General features: G+C 39.2%; 1 protein-coding gene across 1 annotated transcript in view; it reads left to right on the plus strand.

Annotated features, from left to right (window-relative positions):
• The window catches only part of Bmp5 (bone morphogenetic protein 5), a 122350-nt gene extending 117078 nt beyond the window's left edge, over positions 1-5272 (plus strand). The window contains exon 7 of the mRNA XM_057767494.1: positions 4186-5272. Coding sequence (XP_057623477.1) covers positions 4186-4335 — 150 coding nt within the window. The 3' untranslated portion in view covers positions 4336-5272. The remainder of the gene's footprint in view (positions 1-4185) is intronic.
• Positions 5273-21412: the final 16140 nt, after the last annotated feature.

Below are 21412 nucleotides of genomic sequence, written 5' to 3' on the forward strand. Positions count from 1 at the left end.
TTGAATCAATAACCCTGGTCTCAGAATTGGGACAAATTCAGCTGGGAAAACTGAAGTAATGAAGTGAAGTCGCTACTCTGCATGGCTTTCATCATTACACAGAGATCAACCAGATATTTTAAACTAGCAATTCACTAGTCGTCTCTGCTGAAACATTGAGTAACAGCTGCACTGAACTTCATCTGAGAGTTTTGACATAATTATTTCAAGCAAGTTCTTTATATACATTGCCATTATAGCCATTGAATATGATGTATAAGTAGTAGGATATTTTCACTTGAGTTTTCCTTCTCCTCAGTTCCTCTTATTTTTTTTGTCATTTAAAAAAAGAAATTTATCTTTCCTTTTTCTTCTTCCACACTTCTGGATATTTAGCAATGATTACATTTCTAGTAACCTCAGCATGTTCCTGTGCTTAAGACAGTGAATTGTTGACTCGAGGATCTGTGATTGTATTCTGTCTAATGAACCCAAGCCAACCTCTCTCCACACACTGATGTGTCAGAAGGTAGTCCCTGGAAGACTGCAAGCAGTCTCTTAGGAGGTGCACCAGATTAAGTTACAGAATTGCTATTTAGTGCCTGAGTTAATATGAAAACCATAATTATCTATCTAGGAGAAAAAGTAGAAAACACAGCTGTAGAGCCACAAGGCACTGATAGAAGCTGAGTTGTCTGCTGTTGACAGAACGACCCTATCGTGTGAGGGAGGTTGATTTCGTAACCTTTGCTCCAAACAAGTTTAGCTTTCCCTTTGACCCATTTAGACCTAAAAGCCGATGGATAGAATAACTAGTTTTTAAATAAGGACTCACGTAAATATAATATAATTATAAACGGACATATCAAGTATTTGAATTCCTTGATTGTAGTAGGAGGCCACTTGTTTGTTTCCCAGCTGCCTGGACTCCAGAAATAACCACACAGAAACTGTATTACTTAAATCACTGCTTGGCTAATCATGATAGCATATTCCTAGTGAGCGCTTACATATTAAATTTTTATTATTTTATTTATTATTTTATATTTTTATTATTTTATATTTTACTCTGAGGTTTGTGGCCTACCGGCGAGGTTTTAATGTATCTGTCTCTGGTGGCTCCATGATTTCTCTCTACTCTGCCTTCTTTCTCCTAGCATTCAGTTTAGTTTTCCCCACCTAGCTCTACTCTGCCCTATCAGGCCAAGCCAGTTTCTTCATTCATTAACCAATAAAAGCAACACATAGACAGAAGGACTTCTCACGTCACTTGATGCTTACCTTTACCACTTCGACTTAAAAGACACTGTAGACTTTCCTGGCTTGTCTGAAATGTTGTCTATGGTGGATAAGCACGAGTCTTATAAACTTTTGGAAAAAAAAAAACATCAGTGAGAGGACAAGAAAGCAAATAAGCATTTTAATAGGCAGCCACATATAAAATGTTCTTTTCAGCCAGGCAGTGGTGGCACATGCCTTTAATCCCAACACTTAGAGGTAGGTAGAGGCAGGTCCTGGTCTACAGAGTGAGTTCCAGTTTAACCAGGGCTACATAGATAGACTCTGTCTCAAAAAACAAAAGTGCTTTTCATGAGAAAGCCTACTTTAATGACAGTAGGTGAGACATAAAGTAAATCCCTGGGGAGAATTAAAGTCAGCTATGCCTCACTTCACAAACACTTCTTAACGTGAGCAATAGGGAGCAGCTAGGCTCTGCAAGGGTACTGTACTCAGACCTGCCAGGAGATTGAGAAGCATGCTCATGATTCCTTTTTTGAAGGAGCAGTCATGACCACTACGTATGTAGTGACAGAGAGAAACAGCTACTGTTAATTTATGTGCTGCATAGTTTTATTTAAACTTGACACAAGGTAGGGTCATTTTGGAAGAGGGAACTTCAATGAAAAAATGTGCCCTGCCTCACCGCACCCACCAAATTGACCCGTGGCCAGGCCTCGAGTACGTTTCCTTGGTTATGGTTGATGTGGGAGGGCTCTGGTCATGCTGGATGAGTTCCCTCTGGGCTGGTGGGCTGGGTGCTACTAGACAGCAGGCTGAGCAAGCCGTGAGGAGTAAACTTCTAAGTATCATTTATCATGGCCTGTGCGTCAGTTCTTGCCTCCAGACTCCTGCCCGACTTCCTCAGATGATGGACTACAAGTTGTAAGATGAAATAAACCCTTTTCTCTTTAAGTTGCTTGTGTTCACAGTGCGTCATTGCAGCAACAGAAACCTTAACTAAGACAGCTTATAAAATGATGCTACTTTATTTCTCAAAATCCTTTATCTGTTTTTATTTGTAGAGTATTGATGCCTGATGAAGGAAGCAGAATTTTGCTTTCTTAGATATTTGTCCAATTTGTCAAATTTCCCTCAGGCTAAACATGAATACTGATTGTAAAAAAGAAAATCCTTTGTCAAAAAATCATTTTTTTCATATTTATTTTGTTTCTTTTCTCATAAATATATAAATAAGTATTTTGGTTCTTATGGCTATAGTCTGAAAGTGGTATCAAAGAGAAAACAAAAAGAAACCCTGATGTGAAGTTAGAAGATCTTTATCTGTGTTACTTATTATCCTGTAGAGAAGACATATCACTCCAAACCTGAAGGTCACAGGGCAAGTGGGACTTCAGTGTTTGTGCTGTTGTAAATATTCTTGCATTTGTTCTGTGAAGGACGTGGAATGAGAAGACAGTCAGACTTTTTGTTACAGAAGAGCGTTTTTTTATGACGAATGCGTTCAAAGCATCATTTAAGAACAATCCGTTTTGCTTGGAGCGGCTGCTTGTGAAGGCTGCCAAGGCCATTGGAACCTTGGGGGTTATCAATCATGCCTGTGAGGGTTATGGGAGATCAAGCTGATGAGGAATATACATTGTATCTGAAATCTGTAAAAGCACCATGACTTTTAGTTTTGCAAGGTCTTAGGAAATTTCAAGTTCATGTGGAAATACTCATTTATCCGGTGCTTTTGCTCACATGCAAGCCTCCTATATCATCTCAGCCAGGAGACTGTGGAGCCAAAACTCTGAGAGGCCATGTTTGCTTCTTTGTGGATCCCTTAAGGCTCATCAAGGGGACTTCCCATAAACTCCTTTGGGGGAAGGGCCAGAGTAGGTGGGAACCACATTCTGGCTTCTGGCTCAATTATTATAACACACAGGCAAACTGCCAGCCTGATTAAAATGAGTTCCGAGCTTTTACTTAAGCGCTTCACTTTTCCATACATTTTCAGTCTTTTAAGGGAATGGATATTCAATTTGCAAACTCTCTGGACCCCTCGCTTCAACTTCAGCTTGCTTCTTTGACAGTTGTCTAAGGAGTGCGTAGGGAAAGAAAGACGATGTTAAGCTCCAGTCAGTTCGGTAAAAAATTCTATGAAAAAGAGTTGATATCATTGCTCTAAAACAAGTATTCGATTTATTTTAACTTTTATTCTTCTCTCATACATTACATCCTGACTAGAGCAATTTCGCCTCCCTTCATTCCTCCCAGTATCTTCTCCTACCTCCCCTTTCTAGGCCAGATCAACTCCTTCTCTGTTCCTCTTAAAAAAAAAAAAAGGCTCTCAGTGATATCCACCAAACATGGCCTAGTAAACTGGGAACAGAACCTCATATCATGGCTATACAGGACAACCCAGTAGGACAAAAAGGGTCCCGAGTGCAGGCAAAGCCAGTATAGATTTGACTTCATTGTGGTTTTTAGCTTGTCTTTTCTACGTAGGAGTAAGAGTTGAAATACTGTTTGTGAGGCATGGCTTAACTATCCCACTACAATATCCTGCAGACTTAAAACTTTCTGTAGTCCAAGTGTGTCTGTACTGACTTGAGTACACAGCCTCTGTTATTCTTGTAGTGGACACAGAGACAGCTATTCAGTTAAAGCAAGTCATTACTAAGTGTCATGTCCAGCCTCCCCGAAAAATTCCACTCAGTATTCCTTACAGAGCTTGCTTTATCTGATGTGCTCATTTTAAGCCCCCAATATGTAGAACTGTTGATTCTTAGTGCTTGTTGCTTGACAATGCACCCTGTCGAGCAGCCCCTGTCTCCAAGTCATCTATGGTATATAAAGGAGTCAGATGACAAATATGCCTGTCAGAATCATGACGTCAACATCGTATTCTTAAAGCTGTAACTAAAATGTTTACCCCATTTCTCCAAAAGACACACTTCCCTTTTTATGTTCTTTCTTTGCCAGGTACACCTGATGTTTCCTGACCACGTTCCCAAGCCCTGTTGTGCTCCAACCAAATTGAATGCCATCTCCGTCCTGTACTTTGATGACAGCTCCAATGTCATTTTGAAGAAGTACAGAAACATGGTGGTACGCTCGTGTGGCTGCCACTAGCGCTAAGGGATTGTGGGAATAACAAAACCGAGCTGTATTATGTTTATGATTGCAATCAAAGGCAGATAAATGGGGACTTCCTTAAAATCATCAGGAATCATTTCATCTCTCTATGTATCATATTATGTATATACACTTTTTTTATTTATTTAAAAGTGTGTATTCTCTTTTGGATGCGTTATCAGTAAAATCTATTTTAAAGGTTCCTATATTATGATAGATTCTCACTCTCACTTTTGATGGGGTATGCTGAGCCCAGTTAAATTCTATGCCAACATTTTCCCAATACTATTACAAATAATTTTCTAATATTAAGTAGAACTCGCTTGACAGTTTAATGTTGTTGAAGGGGAATGAATACATTTGGTTATATTGCACCAGTGAAAACTAAAATAGAATATTTAGAAATAAAGTTTTAAAAACTAGCAACCCATTTTTTTTTTTTTAAAAAAACCATTGCTTAGCTAAGTAAAAATTTCCTTTCAGCGCTTATGCTTTATTGGTGAAAGTGAAATGCTGGACTGGATTGGACTAAATAAAGGGTAGGTAGGACAGACACGGGAGCTGAGGGACAGCGTAACTGTTTTAACTGCTCTCTTTAGGGGAATTGGTGCAACTCCAGGAGCCTGCTGCTTCTTGCTTCTGATTGCTGCAGATTTTTTTTTTTCCAGAAGGTCAGAGCTTCAGAAATTCTTTGACACAGGCTTGAGGCTTGAGTGAATGTCCACAAGTTCCCGAAATGACACTAAAAAGCACAGTCCAGCCTCACCTCAGCTGAACCACACCTGGCCATTGGCTAGAACACCACAGCTACAGTGCTTGTTTCCCCTTGGTTAGAACTTAGTCCACATAGAGAAATATTTGCATCTACTGCATTTTTCTTCCTCCAGGGAGGAGTCACTTCATGCATAAAATGGGTTGGAACTGATGATGCCAGTAGAGACTTTGCAGGTTGATGCGATGCAAGGGATTTTACTTAGGGTGAAACCATAGACATTAAACTGAATGAAAATTATCACAGTATGGCTTTGACGGAATTGCCATTTTCAAACCGCTAAAAGCCGCTTTTCTTGTTTTTGAGAATCAACGCAGTATAAACCTGATTCGAGAAAGGGATTTTTGAAAACCTTCTTCCAAGCATGAATAAGTACAGCAGGGAAGGTTCTGGAGCGGTGTGAAAGTGTGTTTTTGAGTGTGCGTATGCTCTCCTCACTGGTGTTAATTTATTTTCTCCGTGTTGAAGCGGTAACTGGGAGCTGCGGTCTTGGTTCAGCACAGGCTGACTCTTTGTGGAGTGGATCTTCAGGTTGACTGCCTTCTGCTGCTGTCAGCTGCGTGGGGAGGTTTGTAGCAGTCAACTGGAAATATCCAAGTACCTTTCCTTAATCGCTGTCTGTAGCTTTCAAGCCAAGGTCTGTCATTAGGAATTCCCAAACATTGGGGTTTGTTTGTGATTCAGACATTTTAAATTGTTGCTTTATAACCCAGTTTACAGTATAGAAAGTATGGTATTGACTATATTGGGGGATACATTAAGTAATATATTTTTAGTTAATAAGTTAATAGTATACCATTGAAGATAAGACTAGAGATTAAGAAATGGAAATCTATTATAGTATTCTTTAAATGTGCTACTTGAATGTATGTTTACATTTAAAATATATTAAACTTGTGATACCAGCCTCTGCTTTTTGTTTGTTTGTTTATATGTGACATAGTTTTTTATTTAAAAAACTATAAAATGTAAGTGCGTCTTATACTAAAATATTTACCAGATGGAAACTTTTGTTTTAATTATGTGGGTCATTACTTGCTTACAATTGATAAAGTTCTTTTGTATTTTTCGTAGTTGCTGACTATTAAGTGGGGAAAGCACCAGTCTATGAATTACAGTTTTTTAAAAAATCTGTCCACATATGTGGGAGACAGCGGTGAAGCTTGGACTATCTGTGAGGCACCTGACAGTAGGACCAGGATCTGTTCCTGGTGCATGAGCTAGCTTGTTGGAGCCCATTCCCTGTGGTGGAATGCCACGTTCAGTCTTAATATGGGGGAGGAGGGGCTTGGTCCTCCCCTAATGTGCCAGACTTTGATGACTTCCCAAGGGAGCCCTTACTCATTGGGAAGAGTGGTTGGGGCTGGGACTGGGGGGATAGTGGGGTGAGGGCAGGAGGAGGGGTGGAGGGTAGAACTGTGAAAGGAATGTAAAATAAAATTTTAAAAAAACAATAATTAAATAAGACCTTGCTAAAATTCAAGAAATAAAAGAAAGAAAAAAGTAAATCAAAATTTGTTCAAACAAAAAAATAATTTAAAATAGCAGAAATAGAGTGGAAAAATATTTTAATTTGTTCTTGTACATCTAAAACAAGAAATAAGAAGGAAAATAAATGGGGCACAGAGATGGCACAGCAAAGTGTTACCATGGAAACCTGAGGACCTGATTCAATCCTCAGAACAAGGTAGATGCTGTGGTATGCACTTGTAATCTTAGTGCTGGGGAGATGGAACCAGCCAGACAATCCAGTTAGTGAGGCTAAGGTCCTGGTGAATGACCCAGTCTCAAAAAAGAGTGTGTTTGTTTCCTCAGGAAGGAGACCAAAGGTTGACCTCTAACCTTCACTCATGTGTGCACATGTATACACATCAAAACACATGAGCAAATACATGAATGCATACATAGAAATACTTAATTGACATTGCATCTTCCAAAAATTATATGTATATATACTCATGATTGAATAATTGTCATAAATTCTTAGTATTATTTTAGTAATATTCTAGCTATTACAAGAAATAAAAAAATTTGGATTTAATAGATTTTTGTCATTATAAGTAGTTAGTGTGCTGGCAATTTTTTCTTGGTGTGCTTCAGAAATTTTTCTACTTTGCGTATGTTCTGCTTTGTGAGAGCACTTTATCCAGTTTGGAAGGAAGAGGACATAAATCGTAAATACTCAAGTTTTTAAGAAATGAAGGCTAAAAGATTTTGCATAGAACTTAAAGAAAACAGACTGGAAAACCAAAATTATTGTTCAACTGAAGAACCATCACTTCATATTCCCTGTATCATAATCATCGAATCTTAGCCAGAGCCTCCTGGCAACTCCACAGTCTGGCAACTGTGATCTCTCAAGACATTTACAATGAATAATTAGCTTACAGTGCAGTTCTGCTCGGGGCAGAAGAAATCCTCATCCCCAAACACAGGCAGCCACCTCATAAGCATTCAGTCTAGTGCTCAATCCATCATTCAAAGTCTGTCTGGAGTTATGTGTTTTCTTCTGCTTTCTTGTTCTTCCTGTTTCAGGGGAGGAAAGCTGGAAAATTTAAAAGTTTAGAGTGAAGATGCCTCTGCTGATAAGGTATACACATTACTAAATCTACCTCTGTGTTTTGATCAAGATGGGGAAGATGAAAGCTGAGGAGAAAGCATGAAAAATTATAAGCAATGCCAATTTCTCTCTTATTTAGGTATAAAACAAGGTGTTATATAAAAACACTCTAAGGCGGCTGTCAGAAGGGCTCAGAAGACCAGGCCACTACACTACTCACTGATTGCACCTGAGGGGCAATGGTCTCAGAGAGGAGACCCAAGGGAATCTGCAGCTTTATAAATCACAAAATAGTGGTGAGCATAGCTGCCTTCCAAATTTCTGAAAACTTAAACCCTATATCAAGTTTCCCTCCTTACTTTCCATTTTACTGCAAAGTCAGTGGTCAGTGTTTGTACACAACAGGGAAGGAGAAGCACTATACCTTCAGTTCTGGAAATTATACAATCATTTATAGGAGGAGAGAGAGAGAGAGAGAGAGAGAGAGAGAGAGAGAGAGAGAGAGAGAAGAGAGAATGAGAATTATGTTAAGTGCCTCAGGACTTTGTCAGTGCTGAAACAGAAACTAACATGATGCTTAATTGTGAGTAATATTCTGTCATTTCAGCCCACCATGGCTACTAATGAATAGTGAAATACAGTAACAGAGAATTTAAAATGTATATTGAATTTATTTTCCTGCAAAAAACCCCAGAGTAAAAGAGCAATTTAAAAAACTTGTGACAAGAGATCTATAAGCTTCCTTAAATTACACAGTAATCAGTATCTTTTCCTCAATAGAACACACACCTAGTTCCATCCATGTGTATAATTTATACTAAAACATGCTCTTTTTCACACGCAAGTTGTAAAAACAACTTTTAAATTTAAATATATTTTGTTTATATTTCACATTCTTTTTTATTCCTCTTCCTCTACTTACCTAACTTTAAGTTCTTTCTTCACAAACAAACAAACAAAAACTAAACAAAACCCCAATGACCATCCCAAACCAATAAAATAGAATAAAGCAATACTCCAAAATCAAACCAAAAAACAAACAAAAACACCAAATTGAAATAAAATAGAAGCTCGGGCGCGTGCGCGCGCGCGCGCACACACACACACACACACACACACACTGTGGAGTCCGATTGAATGTTAGTTAGACACAAGACTTGCCCTGGATTGGTTCTATTTCCAGTGTCACTCTGTTGGAGAAAATGGATTTTCCTCTCTCAGCAGATAGGAAGGACAGTCCAGTTGTTAACCTTTACCCTAGTGACTAGGTATTCTTTCATTCGCTCATGCATTTAAAATATAACAAATTAAAATATAAGAAGGAACAAAAACTATCACATTAAAGTTGGACAGGACAAACCAACAGGAGAAGGCACTAGAATCAGAGACCTTTTTTTAAAAATTCTATTTCCTTTTTTATTGATTTTTATTGAGCTCTATATTTTTCTTTGCTCCCCTCCCTGCCTCTCCACTCCCTGCTTCACCCTCACCCAAGGTCCTCATGCTCCCAATTTACGCAGGAGATCTTGTCTTTTTCTACTTCCCATGTAGATTAGATCTATGTAAGTCTCTTAGTGTCATCATTGTTGTCTAAGTTCTCCAGGGTTATGGTTTGTAGGCTGGTTTTCTTTGATTTATGTTTAAAACCCACCTATGAGTGAGTACCTGTGATAATTGTCTTTCTGTATCTGGGTTACCTCACTCAAAATAATGTTTTCTAGCTCCATCCATTTTCCTGAAAAATTCAAGATGTCGTTATTTTTTCTGCTGTGTAGTACTCCATTTTCCCTATCCATTCTTCAGACGAGGGGCATTTAGGTTATTTCCAGATTCTGGCTACTACAAAAAATGCTGCTATGATCATAGTTGAGCACATGTCCTTGTGGCATGATTGAGAATCCTTTGAATATATACCCAAAAGTGGTATTACTGGGTCTTGAGGAAGGTTGTTTCCTAATTTTCTGAGAAATCACCATACTGATATCCAAAGGGGCTGCACCAGCTTACATTGCCACCAGCAATGCAGAAGTGTTCCTTTTCCCTCACAACCTCTCCAGTATAAGTTGTCTTCTGTGTTTTTGATCTTGTCCATTTTTACAGGTGTAAGATGGAATCTCAGAGTTGTTTTGATTTGCATTTCTCTGATGACTAAGGATGTTGAGCATTTCCTTAACTGTCTTCAGCCATTTTAGATTCCTCAGTTGATAGTTTTTTGTTTAGGTCTGTACTCCATTTTTTAAAAAATTGGATTATGTGTTTGTTTGATGACAAATTTCTTTAGTTCTTTGTATATTTTGGAGATCAGACCTCTGTCTGATGTGGGGTTGGGGAAGATCTTTTCCCATTTAGAAAGCTGTCTTGTTGACCATGTCCTTTGCTTTACAGAAGCTTTTCAGTTTCAGAAGGTCCCATTTATTAATTGTTTCTCTCAGTGTCTGTGCTGCTTAGGTTATATTTAGGTAGTTATCTCCTGTTCCAATGCGCTCAAGTGTACTTCCCACTTTTTCTTCTATAAGGTTCAGTGTAGCTGGCTTTATGTTGAGGTCTTTGATCTTTTGGACTTGAGTTTTGTGCATGGTGATAGATATGGGCCTATTTTCATTCTTCTACATGTTGATATCCAGTTATGCCAGCACCATTTGTTAAATATGCTTTCTTTTTTCTATTTGATATTTTTTGTTCTTTGTCAAAAATCAGGTATTTGAAAAAGTGTAGATTAATATCGGGTCTTCTATTCGGTTCCATTGGTCCTCCTGTTTGTTCTTATGCCAATACCAGGCTGTCTTCAGTACTGTAGCTCTGTAGTAGAGTTTGAAGTCAGGGATTGTGATGCTTCCAGAAGTTCTTTTATTATAGAGGATTGTTTTGGATATTCTGGGTTTTTTGCTTTTCAATATAAAGTTGAGTACTGTTCTTTTGAGGTTTGTGAAGGATTTTTCTGGGATTTTGCTGGGCATTGCATTGAATCTGTAGATTGCTTTTGTTAAGATTGCCATTTTTACTACGTTAATTCTGCCTACCCAAGAGCATGGGAGATCTTTCCATTTTCTGGTGTCTTCTTCAATTTCTTTCTTCAAAGATTTAAAGTTCTTGTCATACAAGTCTTCCAATAGTTTGTCTAAGAGTTACTCTGAGGTATTTTATGCTATTTGTGGCTATTGTGAAGGGCGTTGTTTTCTGATTTCTTTCCCAGCCCTTTTATCATCTTTGTACAGGAGGGCTACTGATTTTTTTGAGTTAATTTTGTGTCCTGCAACATTACTGAAAGTGTTTATGAGTCGTAGAAGTTCATTGGTAGAATTTTTGGGATTGCTTATGTAAACTATCATATCATCAGCAAACAGTGAGAGTTTGACTTCTTTTCTGATTTGTATCCCCTTGATCTCCTTTTGTTGTCTTATTGGTCTACCTAGGACATCAAGAACTATATTGAATAGCTATGGAAAGAGTGGACAACCTTGTCTTGTTCCTTATTTCAGTGGGATCGCTGGGAGTTACTCTCCATTTAGTTTGATGTTGGCTGTTGGCTTGCTGTATATTGCCTTTATTATGTTTAGGTATGTTCCTTGTATCCCTGTTCTCTCCAAGACTTTTATCATGAAGGGATGTTGTATTTTGTCAAAAGCTTTTTCGGTATCTAATGAGATGATCATGTGGTTTTTATTTCTCAGTTTGTTTATATGGTGGATTACATTGACAGATTTTTGTATGTTGAACCATCCCTGCATCTCTGGGATGAAGCCTACTAGGTTATGGTGGATGATGGTTTAAGAATCAAAGACCTTTTTATTTGCACACCAAGAATCCCTAGAAACACTAAATTGGGTGCCATGATAAAAGTGCAGAGGACCTGGTGCCGATCTGTGCATGCCCTGTACATTCTGCGTCAGTTTCTGTGAGTTCATATGGTCATTGATCATGTGAATTTAGAGGGTCTTGCTTTTTTGATGTCTTCCATTCCCTCTGGCTCTTATAGTCTTTCCACATCCTCTTCCATGGGATTCCCTGAGGCCTGAGGGGAGAGATTTGGCAGGGACATCCCATTTAGGACTGAGTGCTCCAAAGTCTCTCACTCTGAACAATGTCTGCCTGTGGGTCTTCATATTTGTTCCATCTGCTGCAGGAGGAAGCTTCTCTGTTGATGACTGACCAAGGCGTTGATCTATAAAACATACTCTTGAATGCACTGTAAGGCTTTGTAAACAAAGGAAAGGAACTGTAAAAGGCAAGGAATAAATGTAGGGATGTGGGAATAAAGTTCAGGGAGTCAGTGAAGTGTTCCATGTCACCTAAAGCTTTGGTTTCAGTCACCATGCCTTAGGAGCAGGAACAAATTCTACGCAGTGAAAGGGATCAGATCAGACACTACCACATAAATCAGGAAATCAAGTGGAACCAGAAAGCAAGGAAATTTATCTTGGCTCTGCATGGTGAGAAGAAAACAGGCCTCTGTGATACTCATTTGTACTTGTGACCAAAAATCACACTTGTGTGCTCAGACTATTAAAGATCTCCTGGTGAATCTCAAAAGTCACTGGGGAAAGAACATGGCAGTCCTGTCTGGGGTCTGCAATGCCATCCCAGGCCTCGAGGAGCACCCACTGAAAACACAGCAGGGAATAGAAACTCATAGCCAGAACAGTGTGCGGGATGTGCTGTAAAGGTTCAAAGGAAGCACAAAGGTAGCGCTGCTCAGAGAGTTTATCCACCCATTGAGTAATATAGTAAGACTATGCTATGTGATTTTTGAGACCAAAATGTTAACTATGAAAATATTTTAAAAGGGCTGATAGATCCAAGAATGTCATTATTTTTCTTCTGTATAGTACTCCATTGTGTAAATGAAGCACATTTTCCTTATCCATTCTTCGGTTGAGGGGCATTTAGGTTGTGTCCTGTTCTGGCTATGACAAACAAGGCTGTTACGAACATAGCTGAGCACATGCCCTTGTCCCATGTGCCTTTAAAATATTCTGTTTCTCCTCCATCATTTCTCCTGTCTCTGCCCCCGTCCTCACAGATTGGTCCTGCTAGCCTAGATTGGCCTTGTATTCTCACCTCAGCTTCTCTACAAGGCATTATGTGCATGAGCGTTGGCTTGAAGGTATCTTTTCGTCTATCTGTTTTTCAGATGTTAAGTTGAGAAACAGAATGTACTTGAGAAGGCAAAATTAGTTTCAGTTGATTGTTGGAGACCCAGGCTTGAGTCATGGACCTTAGTGAGGTTTCATTTCCCTAGAGTTCTGAATGTACAGTTGAGTTCTGAAAGGAAGACCAGATAAAGTGGTGCTTTTCCCACAATTATTTCAATCTCTTTGTTTAATGTTCTACTCTCTATCACAGGTAAGAGCCCAAAACACCCAGAAATGTAATCCAAACTAACAACTCATATGGTAGGTGTGTTGGTGTGTTGGTGTCTTTCTCAGTAGGTACAGGCAATGAAGAGGAAGTATTTGCTTCCTTAGGTTTTCCTGTGGGATCTAGTCAGAGGTTTGTTCATGGATCTTGCTTGAGGTTTTACCCTTGTCTAGGGGATTAGCTGATGATTGCTTTTAAAACATGTTGCTATAGAGGGCTTGACTTCAAACCATTCAAGACTATTAGCTTACAGTCCTGGAAGTTCAGTCCAAAATAAGTTATTCTGACCTAAAGTCTGTGTTGACAGTTCTATGATTCTTGTTCTGCCTATATTCAGCTTCTAGAGAATATATGTATGCTTGATTTTCAACTTTCTTCATCTTTAAAACTGGAAACACAGTTATTCACACTTACGGCTGCCTCTTCGATTTGTAAGGTTTCTTGTAATTGTACTTAACCTTCATGGCTAACCCAAGGTAACCTCCCTCTCTCTGCTATGATTTTACATTTAATTATAGCTGGAAGATCCTTTTAGCCATATGAAGTAACTATTTCCACGGGTTTCAGAGCTGGACTTCGATTTCTCAAGAGTCTCAACAGTCAGTCCCCATATGCCCTTCCTGGATCAACTCTCAAACCATTTAAATAGCAGGAAATCAATTGTAGGGCAGTTGTCTCAGAATTTTCTGTCCAGAAATATAACCAAACACATTAGGGTGACCCTAAAAATGTGCCAAGTATCTATTAAGACCAATATCTTTTCTGTAAAACAGTCTGGGAAGCTTTTGAGATTCTCAAGTTTATTTCTTCTCCTGCTAATTATTTCATTAAAATTACTGTGACACTATTTAAAGTGCATCATTAATACACAGCATTGTTGATGAACAAAAGATAGAACTTCAAATGGACCAGAAAGTTTAAACAAACTTTGTAATCTAAAAAGCAGGTGGGATAGAAGAGCATAAGTAAATATTGCAGAAATGAATGCAATCAATTCTAATAGAGCTCAGGAGAAAATCTAAGATCAATAATATTAATATAAAGAGGAAAAGAGGATAATCAGGGAAATTAAGCAATTAATTAATTAAAAACTGCTTTAGTAAGAGCCAGATCTTGTAGGTGGATGTTTCTTTCCCAGTTCTGGCTGTCAGTCTCAAATAACCAACACAGAGGCTTAATATTATGTATAAACGCACAGCTGATAGCTCAGACTTATTACTAGCTAACTTTTACACTTAAATTCACCCAGATTTCTTATATATGCTTCATCATGTCCCTGCTTGTTTCCTCATTTTTTATACGTCCTGCTTCCTTGGCGTCTGGCTGTTTGTCTCTGCCCTTCCTTCTTCCAGAGTCCTCTGTGTCTGGTTGTCCTGCCTATATTTCCTGTCTGGCTACCTGCCTGTAAGCTTCTTATTAACTAATGAAAGTAATATATCTTCACAGTATGCAGGATTATTCCACAGCAGGTTCTGAAGAGACTTAGACCCTCTTTCCCTCCAGTCCAGAAGGTAGCAGTGATATTTCTCTCTGATATCCAGCTTAGTGTTTGTCTGGAGAGCTTTTCTAGAATACTTTGAGCTTAAGAAAAGGCAGAGAAACAAATTCCCTTGTGGTATGATTGCATTTCCTTTGGGTATATGCCCAAAAGTGGTATTGCTGTGTCTTGAGGTAGGTTGATTCCCAGATTTCTGAGAAACCCCATACTGATTTCCAGAGTGGTTTTACAAGTTTGCATTCCTACCAGCAATGGAGGAGTGTTCCCCTTTACTACCTAAATAGGCCCTCTGAATCTGGGTGACAGTTGTATGGCTGGGGCAGACTGTGGGGCAGTGTCAGTGGGACAAGGATTTATCCCTACTGCTTGTACTGACACTTTTGGAACCCAGTCTCTTTAAAGGGATACTTTGCTCAGCCTAGATATAGTAGGGAGGGCCTTGGTCCTGCCTCAAACAATGTGCTAGACTTTGTTGACTTGCCATTGGAAGCCTTATCCTCTCTGAGGAGTGAATGGCGGTGGCATTGGGAAAGGTGGAGGGAGTGGGAGGAGTGGAGGGAGTGGGAACTGGAATTGGTTTGTAAAATAAGAAAAGATAGTTAAAAGAAGTAAAATGAAATAAAAAAGAAAATCCAGAGGAGGGTTTGAAATGAATTAAGACCTTCATGTAAGGTAATAAAAATTATGAAAAATCTAAAATGTAGAAAATGGAAAATGTTTATTTGATAATAAAATATATAAATCACTTTACTTTGGTTTGATAATTGCCTCCTTCCACACCTTACTATCATATTGACCTCTTGGCCTTTAAATCCCTTCTTTAAAACAAACCAATATCTAGCTCTCTCATTCAGCAATGACAAGTAAAATTAGCAGGAAAATACCTATGAGTCAATCATGTAAGTCTTGTGTCTGTCAATGTGCTCTCAGAGGTAAGAGCAACATTTGTACAGACAGAAACAATATTTGTATGGATAGAAACAATATAAAATATACCCACTCACTTAAGTGTAATAAATGGGATAAATCGAATTTCCTATATTTCTAATAGGTTACTCTAGGACTTTTCAAACCTGGTCTAACCGACTTTTTTTTTTTAATGTGTGTGTGTGTCTGTTCTCTGAAGTATGGGATATTTGTTAGCATTTGCCCCCTTTCACTCACCAGAACCTGCAGCATTTCCCACAACTGTCATAAGCTAACACCTCTCCAGTTCCTTCCATGCACTCAAAATGCGGAGAGTATCATAAAAAAAATGCTGGCTTTATTCAATGAGATGCTTGGGAACTTTATAGCAATAAATTAAGAGCAGATCATAACTACCCCCACATTATAAATAAATAATAATATAAATGAATATAAATATACAGATAATAAGACATACATATTATTTCCAAAATTTGAGGCAAATCCTGTGAATGCAATACATGGATCAGGGTGAAAAGATAATTAAAGACGCATAACAGAGACCTTTCCCCTAGTGCAGAATTCAAGACAAATATTCCAGCATTAGGGGAAAATTGGCAAATCTTGATAGTGAGCTAAGGCATGCAACAGCAGAGAAGAGAAAAGAGATTATGAAAACTAAATAATCAATTAAAGACAATGTCCCCACACTGCAGCAAGATATCATGAGTGGAGCCAGTTGCTGAGATTAGGAAAATACTCAGAGATGGTTTTGGAAGACAGCTTTCTCTCTCTCTCTCTCTCTCTCTCTCTCTCTCTCTCTCTCTCTCTCTCTCTCTTTCCGTGTAATTATTTCAGATAAAGCTAGCCGGGTGACAAGACACAGCCCAGCCCGCTGCTCCTATTACAACAGAGTGGCGCCCAGTACTTTGAGCCATCAAATCATTAATTCATGAGAAAGCCATTCTGTTGTTTAGCCATCCTCGACTAAGTATCTTGGAAGGCAGCCACTCTCAAGTCAAACCTCAAGTCAAAAGAAAGAGCAGAAGTATGCTTGAATATCCTGACCGTTAGTCAGGGTGGAGTGGATCTACCTGTATGGGCATCTTAATGTCAAAAAGACCAAGTAACCAACCCTAGGTCAGAATGTGTAGCCATATTTTGTATAGTCAACAACTTTGAACAAGCTAAAACTCCCTGACCTTCAGACAAGGTGGAAATAATCTCACATTTTTGGGCCTCCTCTCATCACTGGGATCTGCATTCTAAAGAACAGTGCCTTTAGCACACATGCAAGAAAGCAAGTGAGCTCTCTTATAAGGAACTCTGGTGCACCCAGTTCCCGGTGTCCTCAGATAACAGCCCTGGCCTTTTGGTTTGTTATGATATTGATGTTAGGTGCCCTACATTTGTCATGAATCATGTAGACATGAATGCCTTTTAGTAAAACTGTTAAATTCAAAAGACCTTTAGCAATGACGAACTATTTTACATAGAAATATCCTTAGCCAGTTCATGCACTTGGGATAAATCCTGGTGCCACTGCCAGTGACCCACAGACTGTCCAAGCTACAGAACTGTCACCAACATTCAGAGGGCCCACTTGCGTCCTAAGCAGGTTCCCCAATTGTCAGTCCAGAGTCAGGGAGCTCCCATTAGCTCAGGTCAGTTGTCTTTGTGGGTTTCCCCATCATGATCTTGACCCCTTTGCTCATATAATTCCTTCTCCCTCCCTTGACTGAACTCTTGGAGTTGGGACCAGTGCTCTGGCTTTTTGGAGCCCATTCCCTATGGAGGGATATCTTGCTTAGTCTTGAAACAGTGGGGAGGGACTTGGTTCTGCCTCAATTTGATCTGCCAGATTTCGTTGACTCACCCGTGGGAGGTCTTGTATTTTCTGAGGAGTGATTGGGGATGGGGGGGGGAGCGGGAGGAAGGGAGGGAGGGGAAACTATGATTGGTATATAAAATGAAAAAAATCTTTTAAATAAATAAATAAAGAAAGAAACATCCTTAGCCATCAGGGGACCACAAACCATAACTATGTTGACATTCTATCTTGTACAGTGAGAACAATATCAAGAAAAACAAAATAAAACAAAACAAACACTAACAATAAAGCACCAAGTGTCTGGGCGAAGTTCTTATTTACTGTTAGTAGCAATGCAAACTGTTGCATCCATTCAATAATTTAAGAGTCGAACGTGCTCCCAGCACAGCCCTCCACACCATCTGGCGGGGTTGAAGGCACACAGTGGAGACACCATACAGCTAGGTGTGGTGGCATCACTCACAGCTGTGGAGTTATCAGCCTAGGAGCCCTGTCTTGGATGGATAAAGAAGATGTGACAAGGGATTATCAGCCATTAGGAGAAAAACACACAACTGCAGGAACATGGAGGGGAGTGTAGACCGCCGTGCTGAGCAAAATCAGCCAGAGCCAGGTTAAGCACTGGTAATGTTTCCTCTCATATGCAGAGGGCAAAACAAAGCAAAAGGGGGCAAATCTCAAACCTAAAAAATCCAAACCACAAACAATGTCAGCCAAAGTAAATCACTCCACATACACAAATATGGAATTAGAAGGGAAGCATCAGAGACTAGGAAGAGATGCGTGATGGTAAGGTACCTTATCTGCATCTATAAACGTCACAGTGAAATCCACCTCTTCAAACAATTATTCTACACTAATAAAAAGATATGAGACCAACAATGAAAGTGGATACTAGGAAAATATAAAAATATTTTAATTTCTTTAAAAATATTTTAAATTTATAACTCTATAACAATGTACTCTCAAGAAAATGAGCATAAGATAAAAACCTTAAAATTGCAAAACCTGGACTATGTCCCCTTTTAGCATCCTCAATGAAAAAAGTTAAATTTAAAAAAGTGAAGGTAAAAGCACTGTAAGGAGAGGTTACAGACCAGAAAGATGGCTCAGAAGGTTGGGCAGTTGTCACCAAGGCTGATGACCCAAGATCCATTGCCAGTATCCACATAGTGAGAGAAACTCAACTCCTCTAAGTTGTCTTCCGATCTCCATAGCATGCTGTGGAACACACACACATGCACTTACACACACACACACACACACGAATGAATATTTAAAAAGAGCATTTCCTTAGATACCAGAACAACAGTAGTTGACTGTAATGAAAACATTTGTGAGGCAGTATCATTATTTGGTTGCAAAAATTTAGTGAAAGACACCAGGGATTTAGTTGTGTTTCTTAATTTTTAATGAAGTTTCATTTATAGGCTCACAATATACTAAATTCTGCTTATGTTAACATGAATAGGTATGGAGTAAGAACAGGGCATTCAATTGTCTTGTATCTCTCTCACACACAATAATTACAAGTAATTAATACTTGTAAAGTATTTGCTAAATATGCTTTAAAAATAATTGTAGAAAAGAAGGAAGTATTTTCTAACAACTTTGCTTCTTATGTTTGTTTGGGGGAAAATGAACTCATCCAGCCATCAAAATTGGGAAAAACTGAGTTAGTATGATTAACGAACGCCAAGGAAATAAAGAATTTCATCAAACCAACAAATTTTTAAAATTTATCCTGTTTCATCACGACATCAATCAAACAGGGAGGCAGAGTTATGACGCCCTTCTGGGAGTTCTGAATAGTATTTTCTAAAATATCCTTTATTTAGAAACTTAAAGATGTTAAAAGATGAAAAAGATTCAAAATAAACTAATTTTTTTTTTACAAACTAAAATTAAACTTATACAGAATGCTGAAATAATAAAACCTAGCACTATGGACAAAATGCAGCTATAATGGTTTCATATACCTATCGCTGACCCTAAACCTAGCAACCTTAGACAACAACATTGTTCTGTCTCCTGCTTCTGAGAAGTGACTGGTCTCAGTCAGCTATTCACTCCGAGTCTCTCCTGTGGTTATAGACAGACAATGGCTGGCACCGGAGTCATCCCCGAGACTTCCTCAGATGTCTGGCCGTTGATCCTGGCTGTCAGCTAGGACCTCAGCTGGATCTGTTGGCTGGAACATCGACACATGACCTCTCCTTGTGCTCTGGGTTTCCTCAGAGCACGATGGCTGCGTTCCAGGAATGAGCATCCCAAGAGAATCATGAGAAAGCTGTTTTGTCTTTTATTGCCGACCCTTAGAAGTCAAGTAGCGTCAGTTCTGCTGTTTCCAAACGCCTGTGAGAATCAGGGGAGGAACACAATTCCACGTCTCAACAAGAAAGTTTGCTGTGTCTGATGCGGGACGGGAGAGCTTAATGCAGTTATCCTGAAAAAATCCAATCTGACAAGGTCACCAACTTATTAGGGGGGCAAGGAAGTGGAGAGGGTGATGAAGTGTGGTTTTGGTAAATTCTTCTCTTCTTAGCTAGCTAAGCAATACATATATTCTATATCAGAACAGCTGTATAAAAGATGAAAAATCAGGATATAGCAGTTCAATGTGGGCATCTGGAGGTAAGAAAATGAACAATAAAGTTTGTGTTTTAAACAGCATTCTTTAAAGATGCTGTGTTAACTTGTATTTTAATGTAAGATTAAATGTAAAAATATGTGACTTTTTATTAATACATTCAAGAATAAAGCAAAAAACAATGTGACAAGTCAAATATTCAACAATTAAGGACGTTTATCACGAACAACTTTTCACAGAGCACTAGCTAACTGCTTGGCCTCTGTGATAGGGATCTTGGGTCTAGATAGAGAGCTAGAGAAGGAAGCTGGCATTTGTTTGGATGCAGGGGAAACTGTCAGAGAAGAAATTCAAAGCAGATGCTTGTTTGCCTAGCACTGCTCACAGTTTTTGTTAGTGTAACTGCTCTAGGCAGAGTTCTAAGGACATTACTCCAAGATCCCCTTTCTGGATCACAATTTAAAGACTACTCTTGGTCTCACTGAGAGATCGTGAAGATGGGGTAGCTACTCAGATGAGTGGAGGACAGGAATATTGGCCTGGACCATCTTGATGGATCCAAATAATCACTTGAAGTCTTGCAAGAAAACTGTGAAACCAGAAAAGCCAGACTGTCACATACATCATCATCTTTGTCATTGTCATCCTTACCCTTTCTTCTCTTCCTCATCATCAGCAACAGCAGCAGCAACAGCAGTAACAGCAGCAGCAACAGCAGTAACAGCAGCAGCAACAGCAGTAACAGCAGCAGCAACAGCAGCAGCAGCAACAGCAGCAGAAACAACAGTAGCAGCAACAGTAACAACAGCAGCAGCAGCAACAGCAGCAGAAGCAACAGTAGCAACAGCAGCAGCAACAGTAACAACAGCAACAGCAGCAGCAACAGTAACAACAGCAGCAGCAACAGCAGCAATAGCAGCAACAGCAGCAGCAGCAGCAGCAGCAGCAGCAGCAGCAGCAGCAGCAGCAGCAGCAGCAGCAGCAGAATGGAAAGGCAAAGCAGGGAAGGAGAACAAACTGACAAAACAGTGCTGGCTCTGAGGATGGAGGGAGAAGGGCTTGTGTTGGCAACATGGATGAATCCAAGACCAGCTGTCAACACCAACCCGTGAGCAGTGGGAACCCTGGCCTACCATCATGAGAAACTGGATGTTGCCAAAGAGAACATGCACGCAGAATCTTCTAGAATCTCTAACTATTGCTCACCTGTTGCTTTATGAAGCTCAGAGACTGACCAGTAGTTGAGCCAACCCAGACTCCCAGCATACAAAATTAATACATCTGTGGGGCTTATTTATGTGTATGGCAAAACAGCTCTCAGCTTTTATATCAATAATATTCCTCTCTGGCTATACAGGAGTTTCTCTTTGCTTAATATCCTATGGAGTGTGACTCTATATCTATATTAGTAATGTAAATATATAGTTATTAGTTTTTAACCCACAGGAAGGAAAGTTCTATGCAGGTTTCAAACAACCGTTAAGTGTTATGACAGTCTGTAGACACATTTAGGTTTCCTTCTTTTGTACCAGGGATTTCTTTTTTCTCCCTGCTCCTTC

This window comes from Chionomys nivalis, chromosome 4 (assembly GCF_950005125.1).
Source record: "Chionomys nivalis chromosome 4, mChiNiv1.1, whole genome shotgun sequence".
Classification (NCBI taxonomy): domain Eukaryota; kingdom Metazoa; phylum Chordata; class Mammalia; order Rodentia; family Cricetidae; genus Chionomys; species Chionomys nivalis.